Source organism: Colius striatus, chromosome 5 (genome assembly GCF_028858725.1).
Source record: "Colius striatus isolate bColStr4 chromosome 5, bColStr4.1.hap1, whole genome shotgun sequence".
In the NCBI taxonomy this organism is placed as follows: domain Eukaryota; kingdom Metazoa; phylum Chordata; class Aves; order Coliiformes; family Coliidae; genus Colius; species Colius striatus.
The window spans coordinates 3,007,225-3,022,427 of NC_084763.1; the positions used below are offsets into that span (position 1 = coordinate 3,007,225).

Sequence of the window (15,203 nt, forward strand, 5' to 3'; positions counted from 1 at the left end):
GAAAACTATGAACCAAAACAAGAGGAAGAAGCTGTTTCATTTGGCACCTTCAGGGCGATTTGTCTTTGTCACACCGTGAAATTTAAGGCCTGGAGCGGTCGTTCTGTTAAAAATCATCTTCTGTGTAGTGATCATCTTTGTGACTGGAAATCAGACATGAACAAACCTGCTATTAAACATACATTTGAAGAGTCTAGAAGCTTGCAAGTCCCAAAGTTGGGGGCTGAGGTTCCCCATGAGACTGTCTGTGTTCCCTTTAAAGCCTTCTCCCTCGAGGAGGCCTTGGGGAGCTGCCATGGTGCCATTTCAGAGGCAGAGAAGCATCATTTCTGCATCAATTGAAGATCTAGCAATTAATTACTTCAGACAGGTTACCTGGAGCCAGCAGGTGAACAGCAGCCTCTCATTTCCCTTTCCTGTCACATCTGCTTCTGGAAGAACCTCAAACCCCAGCTACATTTTAGCACCTTGGCACTCTCCATGGGAGTGCAGGCTGCCAAAAGAGAGCTGATCTTTTACTGGTATCACATGGGTTGCAGATTGGGTGGTTGTCTAAATCAGATCCAAACTTCATCTTCCCCAAAACATGGCATTGCATTATAGACATCCCTGTACAAAACAAAACATCTTCAGGAAGGCTGTATTTACCTCCAGTAAATGTATGAATTCACAGTTTGGTTTTGCTGCTGTCCTTTGGGTTTTCAGGTCCTCATTAGCTTTGCATAAAACTGCAGGCGGTGAATTGGGCCGTCGTACAGCATGCACACAAAACATTTTGGGTTTGCATCTACTTATCTTAGGGTTGACTTAGATCTGGATGATCTCAGGACTCTGATGGGCTGATGGCTCATCTTGCTCAGCTGTGGTGTCGTTTGGAAAGCTGCTGTGTGCTTATCCTCAGGAGAACCAGAATATCAAATTTACACTGAAAATTCTCAGCAAAAGAGAGAGAGGGGTGGATTTTTTTCTTATCTCAGACGGAGGAATAGAGGACACCTTGAACATTGCTGCAGCCTGGTGTTTTTTCCCACAGGCACGTTGTGGATGATGCACAGGTTGGGTGTTATCAGTGCAGCCTCTGATTCCGTCTGCAGCCTCGTGATGAGGAGCGTCGGCGCGCAGAAGTTTATTCCCCTTGAGAACACGCACTCAGGTTTTGTTCAGTAAACTCTGTGTTGCCTCCTACAAACATTTGCACTTGGAAAATTCATTTCCAGGTTCTTTTATAGCCTCATTAAAGAGAGGTTTTGAAATCAACACATGTGTTTCTTCATCAGTTTATGGACAGGTTCCATGAACTGATGGAACAGGTTCTGCCATCTTCATTCATAACCAGCCTGTTTGCATACAGGTATTGATTTTAATTTGTGTTTTTCAGAGAGAACAGGGTTGCTTTTGCATTATGTAAGAGAATTCAGATGACACATCCCATTTTACACTCTGAATTCCAGTTTCTAGTCTGATTTGTAGCTGCTTCTGCCCGTCCAGATAAGCTTTCCTTCTGTCTTGTGATGATTTAGTGTATCATTTCATCAAGATAACTAAAAACATTCAAAAAATGTTTGTCACTGGTGATTATTTCTTTTGAAAATGTTAATTCACACCCTCTGTATTATTTTAAGAGTGAAAATATCATATTTTATCCTTATGCTTTGAGGATTTTTTCCCAAATATGAATAACAAAAAAAGCCAGTTTGACAAAATCATAGTGTGGATCTGATCTTTTGTGTCTGTAGGCTGCCTTGTATTAGCTCACCTTCTTTTTTGACCATTGGGAAATTTAGCAAAAAGAAAGTGCCTAGCCAAATGTTATGTATATTTCAGATTGCTTTAGTGTAGGAAGATTTTGAGGATCAAGTTTAGTCTTGATGCAGATAGCTAAAACCGTCCTTCTCCTAAAAGGAGACATATATTGTAACACCAAAATAGTGATCAAGTTCCTGCCTGGAATTGTGCGTGGTTGCCAGTACCAGAGTAATCACAGTGCAAATGGACTGCTTCTGTGAAGGAGTTCTGGTTTAAATTGGTGTACTTGTGGCTATATGCCAATATAAAGTAAAGCAGGGGAGATCAAGTCTGCTTCATGGCTAATTTTCTATTTCCCATTTCTAGAGGAAAATTCCACTGTAGTTACTGTTGCCCAATGGAAGAGAATGGAAAAGTTGTGGGGGTCAGTCAGATGCAAAGGGGTGAAGCTGTCATGAATGAAGTGATGGTATTACCTGCTCCCAGAGATTTAGACAGTTTCAAGACACTGGTTTACTTTTAGTGTTCAAAGTATTCACTTACTTTCAGAAGGTGTGCTCATTTCTCAAATGAAATTAGATTGTGGTGCCTTTAAAGAATGCCCCTTAAAACCTCAGGGCTTTTGGGTCAGAGGCAATACTCCTTTTATTTTTTTACCATTTCTTCTGATGCTGTGTTAAATAATTTACTGTTATTGTTTGTTTGATAATGTCCTGAACAGTTTTTCTGAAGGGGCTGCCCAGATGGAGTATGGAATCTCCTTCTCTGGAGACATTCCAACCCCAGCTGGATGAGTTCCTGTGTGCCCTGCTCTAGGTGGTGCTGCTCTGGCAGGGGGGTTGCACTGGATGAGCTTTGCAGGTCCCTTCCAGCCCTTGAGATTCTGTGACTCTCTGTACATAGCTTGACTGTTAGAAAGTACATTATAAAGAGCAGTTCCATGTACATTAGGAAGTTGTATTTACCATCTCGATTTTTCCTCCTCTCCTTTCTTGTTTGTCCCTCTTTCTGATACTTCTTTCCAAACAACTTTTAGACTAAGATTATTCTATTGACTAGTTGATAGAATTTGAAGAAGGTGTCAATGCATGTTTGGTTGGTTCAGAAATTCATGCATTTTAATACTCCAATTGTCTTTTTACAAAACTGGAGTTTCTGACTTTTATGAGTTCTGAGATCTCCTTGACACACAAAAGTATTTGTTAGACTGTGATAGGAAATCATGGAATCACAGAATGGTAGGGTTGGAAGGGACCTTTAGAGCTCATCCAGTCCAACCCCCCTGCAGAAGCAGGGTCACCTAGATCAGGTCACACAGGAACGTGTCCAGGTGGGTCTTGAAGCCCTCCAAGGAAGGAGCCTCCACAACCCCTCTGGGCAGCCTGTGCCAGGGTTCCCTCACTGAAACAGTGAATGAGTTTTTTCTTATGTTTAAGTGGAACCTTTTGTGTTCCAGCTTCATCCCATCACCCCTTATCCTGTTACTATCTACTATAGAAATGATTGTGTGGAAATGGTTGTGGGCTGCTGAGGAACGGTGTGTGTTTTCAGAGCATGAGAATTCAAAGGTTTTGTGCTGTTTAAAATAAGTGTGTGGTTAATTTTTAGGTGAGTTGTAGGCTACTGCAAGTCCAATTTAGGCAAGCAAAATTGGAACTATAAATTCATTAAGTGAAACTATTTAATCACAGAGAAGGACGTGAACTTATCGTGCTCATTGCTTTACACTTGCAGGTTGGCTTGAATTATTAACACATGTTATTCAGTGGAAGCCGAGGAGACAGGAGCACTGGCTCTGGCTGTGATCAGGAGCACAGCCTTGCCAGTGGCTAGTAGCAGTAGATGATTTCTCCTTCTGTGCTGTCTAGGCATAGCTGAGCACCTTTTTCTGTGTATTACATCCCGTGTGCTGCTTGCGGGGGAGTGGTGATCACAGGCGGGCTGCTGCCATTGAATCAGCAACAACAGACCAAAACCAAAGCACTTCCCCTCTCCTCTTTTCAACCAGACTAATTCTGTGGTTTTGTGACACTGGAGATCCTTCATCAGTGATCAGGGGTTACGTGGGCAGTGTTTGGTTACTGATCAGCTATCCTCTGGGGAAGGGCCACGGGGCACAAGCTCCTGGGCTCTTTGCATGTCAGGCTGCAAAGCAGGATCCAGCCCAAGGCTCTGTGGAAAGAGGGGGGAGGCCAGTTCCTGGGAGAGTTCTGGTGTGAGAGACCAGGTGTCAGAAGATGCAAATAGATGATGGCAGAGAGCTTGGATTCCTTCTCCCTTGGGAAAAGACAGAATTAAAGACACAAATGGGATCTCCCACCTGTGCTTCAGCAGCTTGTTTCATTTGTGAGGATCTTTGGTTTGACAAAGTATTCTTTAAAGACATTCAAAACAAATATTTTATCAGTAAAAAAACAGGATTAACATTATGCACCTCAGTGCATTTCTCCCTCACAGAATCTCAAGGGCTGGAAGGGACCTGGAAAGCTCATCCAGTGCAACCCCCCTGCCAGAGCAGCAGCACCTAGAGCAGGGCACACAGGGACTCATCCAGCTGGGTTGGGATGTCTCCAGCTCACTGGTTTTGGGGTTTTGTTTTGGTGTATGACCTAATCAGTGTCTTTTTACTGGTGCCTGGTAATAATAGCTGTGTGCTCTGGGCAAGAAGAGAAGCTGATTAAATGTTACGTTAGTGCTTTAGCTGTCATTTTTCAAAGAGAGCAAAAAAAGGACAAAACAAAGAGAGATTTCTTCCTGCTCCTTCCCCCAGTGGCATCAAGCCACGTAGCCTTATCATGAAAGGGTCACTTGGATTGTAGTCGAAGTGACTGAGCTTGGGCTCTTTCCTCCTGGCTTTTGCTGTTGACACATCATGGGGCTGCTGCCGCTTGTGGAGGCTGATGCAGCAATGGGCAGCGAGTGCCAGAGCTCCTGGGCTTCACAGAATGGGAGAGAATGACAGGAAAGAGAAGAGAAAATCATATCCTAAGTGTGGGTTGTACGAATATTAAACCTAACAGCTGACAAGAGATTACTCCACATGCAGCAGCCTTGAATATGAATCACCGTAATGAACTCTCCGTGGAGGGGAACCTGAAGACAGTCCAGGAACTCAGTCTAGTGAAAACACAGTTGCTCTCCTGCCTCTGTGTCTGACAGCACATGACTCCCACTGTATTTACTGATACTCAGGGGCTTTTGTTTGCTGCCACTTGTGGTTTTTTGGTACTTGAGAATTTGTTTTTGAAAGGGTTGAGCTGTTCTTTTATTCCTGTTCATTATTTTTTCCTGAAGTGAGCATTAAGGTTGTTTTTTTAAGGTAAGATTTGGCTTGGATGGCTGTGTAACTTCAGTTTTGGCTAAAATTCAGAGGAAGTTTTTGTCTGTGGGAGAAATTGTCTCATTTGCCCCATTTCCTTCCTCATGAACTTTGGAGAGAGACGTGTTGTCTGTGTGGATTTTGCTCGATATCGAATCGATGCACTGAGAAAAGAACAGTGTTTCCTAATTCATCAGCACATTGTTTCCTTCTGTGTATTCTCATCATTCATTGCTTAATGAATCCTGTGTCTGCTCTGTGCTGTTTACAGCTCAAAGCCAAGCGATCAAAGAAGTGCAGCAGTTTTGTAGGAAACGTGGAATTACCTCGCTGGATGTACAAGAGTTTATCTGAGATCCATAATCCAGTCTGGGTGGAATTAGTCCTCTAGTGCTGGTGCTGGTGATCCATTTACTTGAGACCTACTTTGGGTGGTACACATGGTGTAGAAGTCAGGTATGAGACACTTGTAGCTAGTGGGCCTTTCTTGGCTACACACACAATTCAAGATTAGCAACCACTGATGTCTTTGCAGCATTTGTAAGACTCAGATTTGTTCCTGGGCTGGAAGTATGCCTGACAAGTTGCAAATCACCAATGGCAGACAAAAAAGAGGAATTGAAATCCTTAAGAACAGGCTCAATCCTAGCAAGTGCTGAGTCCTGCTAGAGCAGGCTGACAGCTCATGCTGCTGCACGAATGTGCACCTATAGCAGCAGCTCAGAAAACACCTTTTGGTCTCTTTAATTTCATTGTGAGCTGCAGAGCATCCTGAAAGCAGATGACATTCTTCCTTGTGCTTATTTTAAAGCCCTGTGCACTGCTGCAAATTCGAAGTAGTGGTTACAGGAGCTAAGCCTTTCCAGTTTTAGGCAAATTAAGGATAGATCTGTTTTTTAAATGGTCAAAAGGCCTCTCAGCAAGAGCAGCAGCCAACTGCAAAGCAGAGAACTGTTCTGAATTGGCAGGTGATTTGCTAAACAGAGGTGCAGATGACCAGAAGAGAGATGCCTGCGGTGTGCTACCCTTGAGATGTAGTTACATACAGTCCTGATAGCACCGGTAGAAACCCATGGGTGGAAGGGAATAGGTTGAGATGCAGCTCAATCCCCTGGCTGGCAATCTGCAGCCATACAAAGCCATGGTTTTGTTAAATATGGGGGCTTTTTTTGTTTCTACAGGTGAAAAAAAGGAGGAAAAGAGAAAGCACATAAATACAGATTGTGCATTGCATTGCTGGAAACTGGTATATTTTATTAATGCTGGGACAAAAACATGTTAGCCAACTGTGTCAAGCAAGCTAAGCAACACTCTGCATATCTGCCATATATTACCACATATATATTACTGACAGTGCTCCAAGTCATTAATTAAGCAGGGTTCTCTTATGTGTAGATTATGCTGGCAGGTTAATTATGGTTACCAGGTTACTGAATCAATAAATGAACGAGGGAAACAGCTTGCATACCTAGAAGAAGTTGTGTAAAATTACAGAGGGAATCTACTGAGGTATGTTAAGAGGGGGATGCCATAAACTTGAGTTGAGCCAAAAACGTGGATTAATTTCAAGATCTGTTTGAAATAAGGAGATTAAAATGCTAGTTGCAAGGAATAATAGAATAGTAATAGTATTAAGGAGAATAGTGTTGTGCTTTTCTTTGCCAGGTATTGGTCTATGTATAAATGTATTCCCTTTTTATGCCCTCGTCTGACTCTGCAAGAGATCCCTCTGCTCTGTAGAGTCTTTTCCCCCACCTGAACTTGCAGGGCTGTTGAAGGTGTAATAAAATACTTGTGTCTCTTCTGCAAAAAGCTTCAGGACTAGTTACCTCTGAGCCAAGGCCTTTGATGTGCTGATCATGTCCTGTCTCACAGTGGAAAGAAGTTGGTTATATTTACCAAAGGAGTAAATAGAAATATAATACAAGTTGTTTCCATTATTTGTTGTTGCTGTTTTAAAATAATATTTGTAAGAATATTCACTAATAATTAACCCTCAAACTGGCCTCTCAAATGCAGTCACTAAAGGGAAATAGTACACTGGTTCTTAGCAGAAGAGACAAAGGACAATACTCAGACTTTGATTTCTTTATTCATATAGAATCATAGAATGGTAGGGGTTGGAAGGGACCTTCAGAGATCATCTAGTCCAACCCCCCTGCAGAAGCAGGTTCACTTCTGAGAAACTCTTTCAGAGCTACCATAGGCTGATAATATGCTCTTGATGTAACCCTTCCTCAGCAGAGGTGAAGGGTATTTACCTTGCCATAGTTTCAAACACTACTGGAGTGACCATACACTGCTCCCAGTATCTTGGGTAGCAGGTACTGGCAGTGGCATTGAGCCCCCACTTCTGTACTTGTCCACTGAGCATCACAGTGAAACAGTTCATTTTTTGGTTATGTTTCAATTTCCTGGTTCAGTGAATGACATGAGTTACATCCTAAAGGAATTTGGCAGGTAGACAAGGTGGTGATTTGGCAGACAGAGATATTTCCGAGGAGCAAAGCTTACACGGAATCTGCAGGTTGGAGAAGTGGTAATTTGTGGTCATGCTGCACTCACGTGGAGTGCTGCAGTGCCCTCACATCCTCCCAGCCTCTGAAGTGTTTTCTCTTCTAATAACAAAAGCATGAAGTGATACCTCGGGGCTCTCCAGCCAAGCAGGGCAGCCAAGGGCACAAGTCTCCTCTGCTTCCAGTTGTGCTGGTTGAAAAAGCTACTGCTCCCAGTTGCGTATCCCAGCATCTTTGCTGGAGGTGCTGGTCCTCCTGGCCCATCAGAGCTCAGTAAGTTCCTTGGATGACCATTCCTTAGTCTGACTCGGTTCATGGAGGCAGGATTAACTAGAGCCTTTGGATAATGTCTTTACTGACTTGAGGCTTTCTGACATACGTAAGCTAGAGAGTATTCCGTGTGCAGTACACCTGACAGACCTAAGGGGTCTCCGTGGGATAATAACCTTTGGGTCAGAAGAGAAGGTGGTGTGCAAGACCTGCTGTTTCCTGGCTGGCCACTGAAGTGATTCTTCCCTTTATAAGCCTCAGTGTCCATTTTGGTCACCCTGGAAGATAGCTTACCTTTCACCCACGTGTGACCATCAGCACTCCATCCTTCTGTGTCACTTTCCATCTTCACTTTCCATCCTTTCTTTCAGGTTTTTTCCCATCTGTTTAAATTGTAAACTTCTTGGAAGAAGATATCTGTTTAGCTCCTGATCTTGTTTAGGTCCTTCCCTTTCTACTGAAATAATTAATGAGGCTTTGTGTGAGCTGCTGCAAAGTCCCTAGAGACCCATAGATTTGCCTACATGGATGCTGTGGTGCACTTTGGCCAAATTGTTGTCTGTAAAGCAATTTTGTCTCTAATATAAAAGGCACTGTACAAAATCAGTTCCTATTATCTTTTCATAGAGAATTTTCCATCTGAATTGTAAGTTTAGAATTGGTGACTATCTCCTTAAACACTTCCAGATAATAATGATACACGTTCTTCCAGGTAATACATATCATTACATTTATCAAGAAAGGCTTGGTTCATAGCTGTAGCAATAATACAATTGACTGGCCTGCAGCCAATCAGTTAATTACCTGCTAGTTACTTAAAGCACCTGGGGCTTTGCTTCATTCCAGTGTAAGTTATTAACTTGCTGGTAAAGAATCAGTACCTCATAAATAGCTTCTCTAAAAAAAACCCTGTACAATGCTGCCAAGGTTTTGGGGTTTTAAAAACTGTTATTTGTTCTCAATTATAAGAACAAATATGTGGGGCACAGCTTGAAATTGCAGTTATATAAGGCCACTGGTTTGATTTGAGATCCCAAATAGTAGCCCCATACCCATGTGAATAGCATCCAGGTATCATAGACCCGGCACTTAGGCACCTTCAGGTCCTTGGGAGAATCTCTCTTATCTGACATGTACCAGGCTGAGTGAAGACTGATTTCTTTTGTAATACCTCATTTGTTTTGGTTTTTGATCATAATGACAAGACCAAGTGAAGAGATCTCAGGCCAGGCTTCACTTGTGTGAAGTCCACTGAGATCATTTACAGGCTTTGGCTGTCTTAAAGTAATTCAGATAGAAAATCAACTCTTTCATCTTTCTTTTCCCATATCTCACCATTTGGTTGTTTAAAATGGGAGAGACTACATGCAAAAATCACTGTTCTCAGGAGGAAAAACTTGGGACTGTCTTTGGCCTGGGAGGCATCCTTTAGGCAGGTTCTGTACCCAAAGCCAGGAGATTATATTTCTGCAGTTTTGGTTAAAAAGAGTGTCTCAACTGGTGAGCTGAATTTTTAACTCTAGGAGAGGGAAAAGGTTCTGTAGTTGCTTAGGTCCTGGGTTTTGCTTAGGTACCTTACACCTACAGAATGAACTGATGGCCCAGATAGCTCATTTAAGGACCCTTATTACACAATCCTGCAGTGAACCATTAGTGAACTCTACTTGAGCTGAACTCCCTGAGGGAAGGTAAGAAAAACGCCCAAGTGAAAGGAGTCACATTAGTCCAGTTCCACTTGTAACCTCAAGTGTGGTTGGACTCAATGATCTTAAAGGTCTTTTCCAACCATTCTGTGGTTCTAAGCAGAGGCTTCCAGCCGAGCACAGTGTGCAAACAAAGCTTATTCTGTTTGTCTCGTGATGTTTATATTCATCAGGATGGGTGAGGAACCTGGCAAAAGCCTGAGGCAGTGAATCACCACGGGAAATGGCTGGCCAGATACCCAAATTTAGACATTACCTCAGACCTAACCCACCTGTTTTGTGTCAAAGTCTGTGGAACAGTACAGGAGCTGCAGTAGAGTCAGCATTACCTTTGTCATAGGAGACAGGTGTAGTCATTCCTGTTTCCCCCCACACCCCCCAGTTTTTATGCAGGTCGTTCTAGAGCCATTATTGTGACATTTTTGTCTCAGTGAGAAGATTGTTAGGTTTAAGATGCAAGTTGCCACTTGTTCAGACAAGTGCATGCCCATATGTGGAGGATGGGCCCTTTTCAGGTCTTGAATCCTTGTCCCCCATGTAATTGAAAGCTCGTGGGGCAGTAGGTTACAATAGATAGAAAGAAGCTATTTGGGAAGTGCAGTGTCAGAGTCAGGTGAGGGTTTGCACTGGTCTGATCAAAGCAGTTCAGGTGTCTATGTGGAGAAACAAGGGAAGTGGTCAAGTACAGGAAGGGAAAAGCCAAGTGAGATCTCAGGTTTATCCCCTGTGCTGCAATGAACGATTAACACAGAAATGGTGGGAATGGAGGAACTGGTTGTGGGGTTTTGTTGATAATGCCAGGACACTGATGTTCTGTTTCTTCACTTGCAGCTGCCCTGAGAGCTTGTGCTGATGGAGGTGCCAACCGTCTCTACCACATCACAGAAGGAAGCCAGGACAGGTATGTTAACAATAACCTTGAAGTCATTGCAGTCATCTCTCCCAGTGACAGTAAACTGGAGGAACAGGATCTGTCCAGGTATTGAAGTGGTTGCTTGCTCTGGGCATGGTACTTGAACTAATGCCAAGGCATCATATGTGACCAAAGGCACGTACAGAGGTTATACTTTTGTTTTCTGTGACAGGGTTGTCAGGCACTGGAAGGGGCTGCCCAGGGAGGTGCTGGAGTCACCATCCCTGGAGGGGTTTCAGAGACAGGTGGGTGCTGCACTGAGGGAAATGGGCTGGTGGTTGATGGGGCTGGGACAAAGGCTGCACCCCATGAGCTTAAAGGTCTCTTCCAGCTGAAACGACTCTATGGTTCTATGACACAATTGTCAAGGACCCCAGATTTCTGCCCCAGAAGTGTTGAGCTGGGGTTGTGATGCATAGCACTGCCCTGAAGTGCTTTCTCATTTTTGCAGGGCAAACACTGTTAATCTGAGGTTACTAAGGATCTTTTCTTGCTTGTCTGTAGGATTTTCAGTTGTTTTCAGCAGGACAACATAAATAAGTAGTTTAATAAAAGCAAGTAGATGAATAAAGCTGACTCTTGGGGCAAAGGAATGAGACAAGCATTTGATAGAACTGTGTGAACAATTTTGTTCATACAGTGAATTCTGACACATATTTTGGGATTCATCTCACGGCAAGTGCATGATGGAGGCCAGGGGGAAGCTTCGTGTCCTGCCCTTCAGAGTAAAGACCAGAGTTGAGGAGGAAGGCTGTAAAGTAAAAGTTAACTTCCTATGTCTTCCTTTGTCACCTGTGAGAAGTTTGATGGCTGAGATCTACAGCTGCCAAAGCCCAGATGGGAGTCTGTCAAGCACTCCTGACTGTTTTAGGAGCACTCCTTCTGTAATCTTGCATTTCTTTTCTCCCAGAAGTTGCTCACAGAGCCATGCACAGCCTAATTGCTGTTTGACCTGCAGCAAGCCATGCTCTTTGATAATGCTTTCCAAAGAACAACATCTTACAGCTTTTGTTTTACCTTCTTCTGTAACCCATTCATGTCTTCTGCACATCTTTCTGTTCGTATTAAATAAGCATAATTCGGGGGAAAATGGATGATTATACCTTGGCTGAGTAGTTCTTGCAGTCTTATGTACTTGGCCCTTGGAGTATTCTTTTTCTCTGCCTTTCTTCTTCTCATCTTAATTGCTTTGGGTAGGTATATTTTACCTTCAAAGCAATTCTTTTGAAACAAAGAAAACCCTGCATAATTTTGATTTTTGTCTTTAAACACATCATTCTGCTGCAAAGAAAAGTCATTTACTTCTCTGAAATATTCTCCCTTAAATTCCCTGTCCAGTGCTATTAAAGACCTGCCTGCTCAGACCCTACTGACACGCTCATCATTTCTTAAATTCTGTCTTAACTTTCTCTTTAGAACTCCATTTTATTCAAAGCCCTGATGTCTAATTGTGGCTTTTTCAAAACCTGAAAACTCTGGTCCTTTAATTCTAGAGAGATTATTATATCCCAGAGATATAAATGAAGAACTTGATTGATATTTTGGTCTTGATTCTCAGTGACAGCAGAGCTTGTGAAGAATCTTTTAGAGTGTGAGTGAATGATAAGATTCTGGGGGAAGGACAGCTTGCAATGTGAGGCTGTTACAGGAGTGTCTTCCTTTGGAGACAGGGAAGGAGTTGTTGGTATTCTGAAGGATCTGTTTCCAAATCCTAGAAAAATACAGGGCTAAAGATGACCTCAAGAGATGCACCTTTCTTTCCCTCTGGTTTAAGGTGAAGACAAACCCAGTGCTTCTATTCCTGATGTATACCTGGTTAGCTGGTTCTTACAAATCATCAGGCAGCCTCTCTTCAGTTAGTTCACAGCTGTCTTGAACTGCTGTGGCTAAAGCTAGGCAAGATGCTCTACAGGAGACTTACCTGTTGCTTCAGCTTGCTTCTCACCTTGAGCCTGTCCATGCTGCTGAATGAAAAGCAGCAAGACCTGCCCTTTAGGCACTTAGAAGTGTTGATTAAGTCCTTCCTCAGCCTTCTCTTCTCCAGGCTAAATGGTCCCAGGTCTCACAGCCTTTCTTCATCAGAGAGATGTTTCCATCCCCTGATCATCTTGATGTCCCTGCGCTGGCCTCTCTCCAGCAGTTCCCTGTCCCTCTTGAGCTGAGGAGCCCAGAACTGGACACAGGACTCCAGATGAGGCCTCACCAGGGCAGAGCAGAGGGGGAGCAGAACCTCCCTTGGCCTGCTGCCCACACTTCATGCCCCCTGGAAAGCCCTCGAGGGCACGTTGCTGCTCATATTTGCTGCCCACCAGCACTCCCAGGTCCCTCTCCTGGAGCTGCTCTCCAGCAGGTCACCCCCAGCCTGTCCTAGTGCAGGGGGTTGTTCCTCTCCAGGTGCAGGACTCTGCACTTGCCCTTGTCAAACCACATGAAGTTCCTCTGCCCAACTCTCAAGCCAATCCAGATCTTGCTGAGATCTCCCCTGCCCCCATCCATGTTCTGTTTTCTCCATCCATGCCCTGATTTCTGTGCTGGAATGCTTCACCCCTTCCCTTCAAGCAAAGGAAGCCCTCGCTCTTGCCTTCCTCTCTCAGGCTCTGTGCAAAGCTGGCTTAGCAGTGTGGCTTCAAGTCATGAGATGAACATGTGTAAGGTCTTGGACATCATCTGTGTTTGTGGTGTCATTTTCATGACGACTTTGGTTGGTTTCCCCCTGAGATCGTGTAAAAACTAGCTCAACCCATCTGAATTGCAGTTATTGTTTAGAAACCACTCAGCCCAAGAAACTCTTCACTTTTGTAGCTGCTGGTGGGGAGGAATTAAAACAAGTTGTGTTCTAGAGCAGGAGGGATAGGAAGAGTAGCTGAGAGGGCAAGGCTAACTTGTCCTTAGAGAGATGTGTCACTGGGAGCTGTCGGTGCTGGGGACAGAGGAGAGGCAGGAGGGGAGAGGGGATGGACTCCTCTGCTCTATGGCTTTTCTCTTGCTGGCTCTACAGCCCAGAAAGGCTATTTTCCTTAGGCTCTGGTTTTATTCTGTTAACAATTCCCACTCAGAAATAAGGATTACTGCTAAACTGTCCTTGATTGCTAAATGTTTGCAGTTAATCAGTTAAAGGTGAATTACTGATCCTTATGGGTTTTTTGCTCTGCCTTATCCTATTGCCTTGCACATTTCCTTGAGTCATTGTTAGCCACTCCAGAGTAAGGCTGTTGCTTATCTGTCTCACACTACAGCAACTTCTTCCTCAACACTTTGTGATTAAATCTTGAGGCATCGATTAACCTGTGTGCCTCTGGCTTTGGGGCATCTGAAGGTGAAGATGCATCGAGAACTATCATCGTATTGGCAGCTATAAAAACAATCATTAGTACTTGTGTCTCACATGGTGTTTTCCCCAGAGATGGCAAATCCATCCTGTACTTAGGTTTTGCAACATCAAGAGCCTCAGGTTAGAGAAGGGAGGGGTGGGCGCTGGGAGAGGAAGGATAATCCTATCATTGAAAGCAGCAGCTTTCTGGGCTGCTGTTTGGTCTGTCAGCATATCAGACTTGCTGTGTGGCACAGGATGGGTTGCCTACAGCCACTAAGAACATCTCTTTTGCTGCCCTCCCAGTTTCTTTCAGTGAACTGCATAAAGCAGCAGTGAAACTGGAAAATGTCTGTGTGTTTTGAGGCAGTGGTTTCTACATCTAAAACAAATACGAGATGGACATGCAAATGCAGCTGCTGTTACATATTACGTAATGATATATATAGAGATAAATTATCTATAATAGCTCTCTCTGATCTGGGCATGCAGGGAGGCAGCTCCAAGAGCCTACATGTACGTGTTTGGACATTAGGAGCAAATTCTGTAGACATTTGTGGTTGATGTAGCTGCTACATTTCAAGCACAGACACCAAAAGATCATCAAAAAAGAAACAGTAGGGTAACACAATACCCAAATGTAAAGTGAGGTTTTTTTGTCTTCTTGCCTGAATAACCTTCTGCTCATGGAAAAGTGGATCCCCAATAGGATTTTAGAGTGAGAAATTAATGTATACTTCACTGTGCTCCATATTGGACTAGAAATAGGGTACTTATGAAGGCAATTAGCCATTGATGTAGCTTAATGTAGGGTTGAGAGGAATTCTTTGCTTGAACTCTTCAGATTAAACTGGATGTTGTTTTTTTAAGCTGTCTTATATTCAGGCAAAATGTGGGGCAGTGATGCAGAAAACACTGAATGGGATTTTCTGAGTAGAGGGTTAGACTAGAAGAGTACAATGGTCTTTTCTTGTCTCTAAAACCTATCCATTGTATGCTTTGTGGGGGATGTGAGATAGTTGTACATGTGAAGTTTTTGCTTCATTAGTGTTGACATAAGGATGTGTTTTGGTAGTGTTTTGTATTCAAAAAGTAAAAGCCTCTGGAGCAGTGAGGTCAAAGCTATTTGAAATGACTCTTCTGTGGGGAAACATTCTTTGAATTGAGGGATTACAGCCTGAAAGCCAAGGAAGCTGAAAGCTGAGGCAGTGCTTTATTTGTCAGGTGGCTTAAGGAAGTTTTTTACATCAGACATTTTCACCTGACCTGAAAACTGCAGCAGTGTTTAAAGATCACAATCAGGATCTTGAGTTTATCCTAATAAATTCTGTGGGAGTGTTCAGAAACCACATCACTATCCACAGCCTGCTCCTTTAGGGAATGCCTGCCATGGCATCCACTGTTAAATCCTGGCTGACCTCCGGGA

General features: G+C 43.5%; 1 protein-coding gene across 4 annotated transcripts in view; it reads left to right on the forward strand.

Annotated features, from left to right (window-relative positions):
* TPK1 (thiamin pyrophosphokinase 1) overlaps positions 1-15,203 on the forward strand; it is a 385,084-nt gene that overhangs the window by 221,387 nt on the left and 148,494 nt on the right. For 3 of the 4 annotated variants that reach the window (XM_061996850.1, XM_061996851.1, XM_061996852.1), the window contains one exon: positions 10,386-10,455. In XM_061996850.1, the coding sequence (XP_061852834.1) occupies positions 10,386-10,455 (70 nt within the window). Of the gene's footprint in view, positions 1-10,383; positions 10,456-15,203 lie in introns of those variants that run through there. The other variant, XM_061996853.1, reaches the window with a different exon arrangement.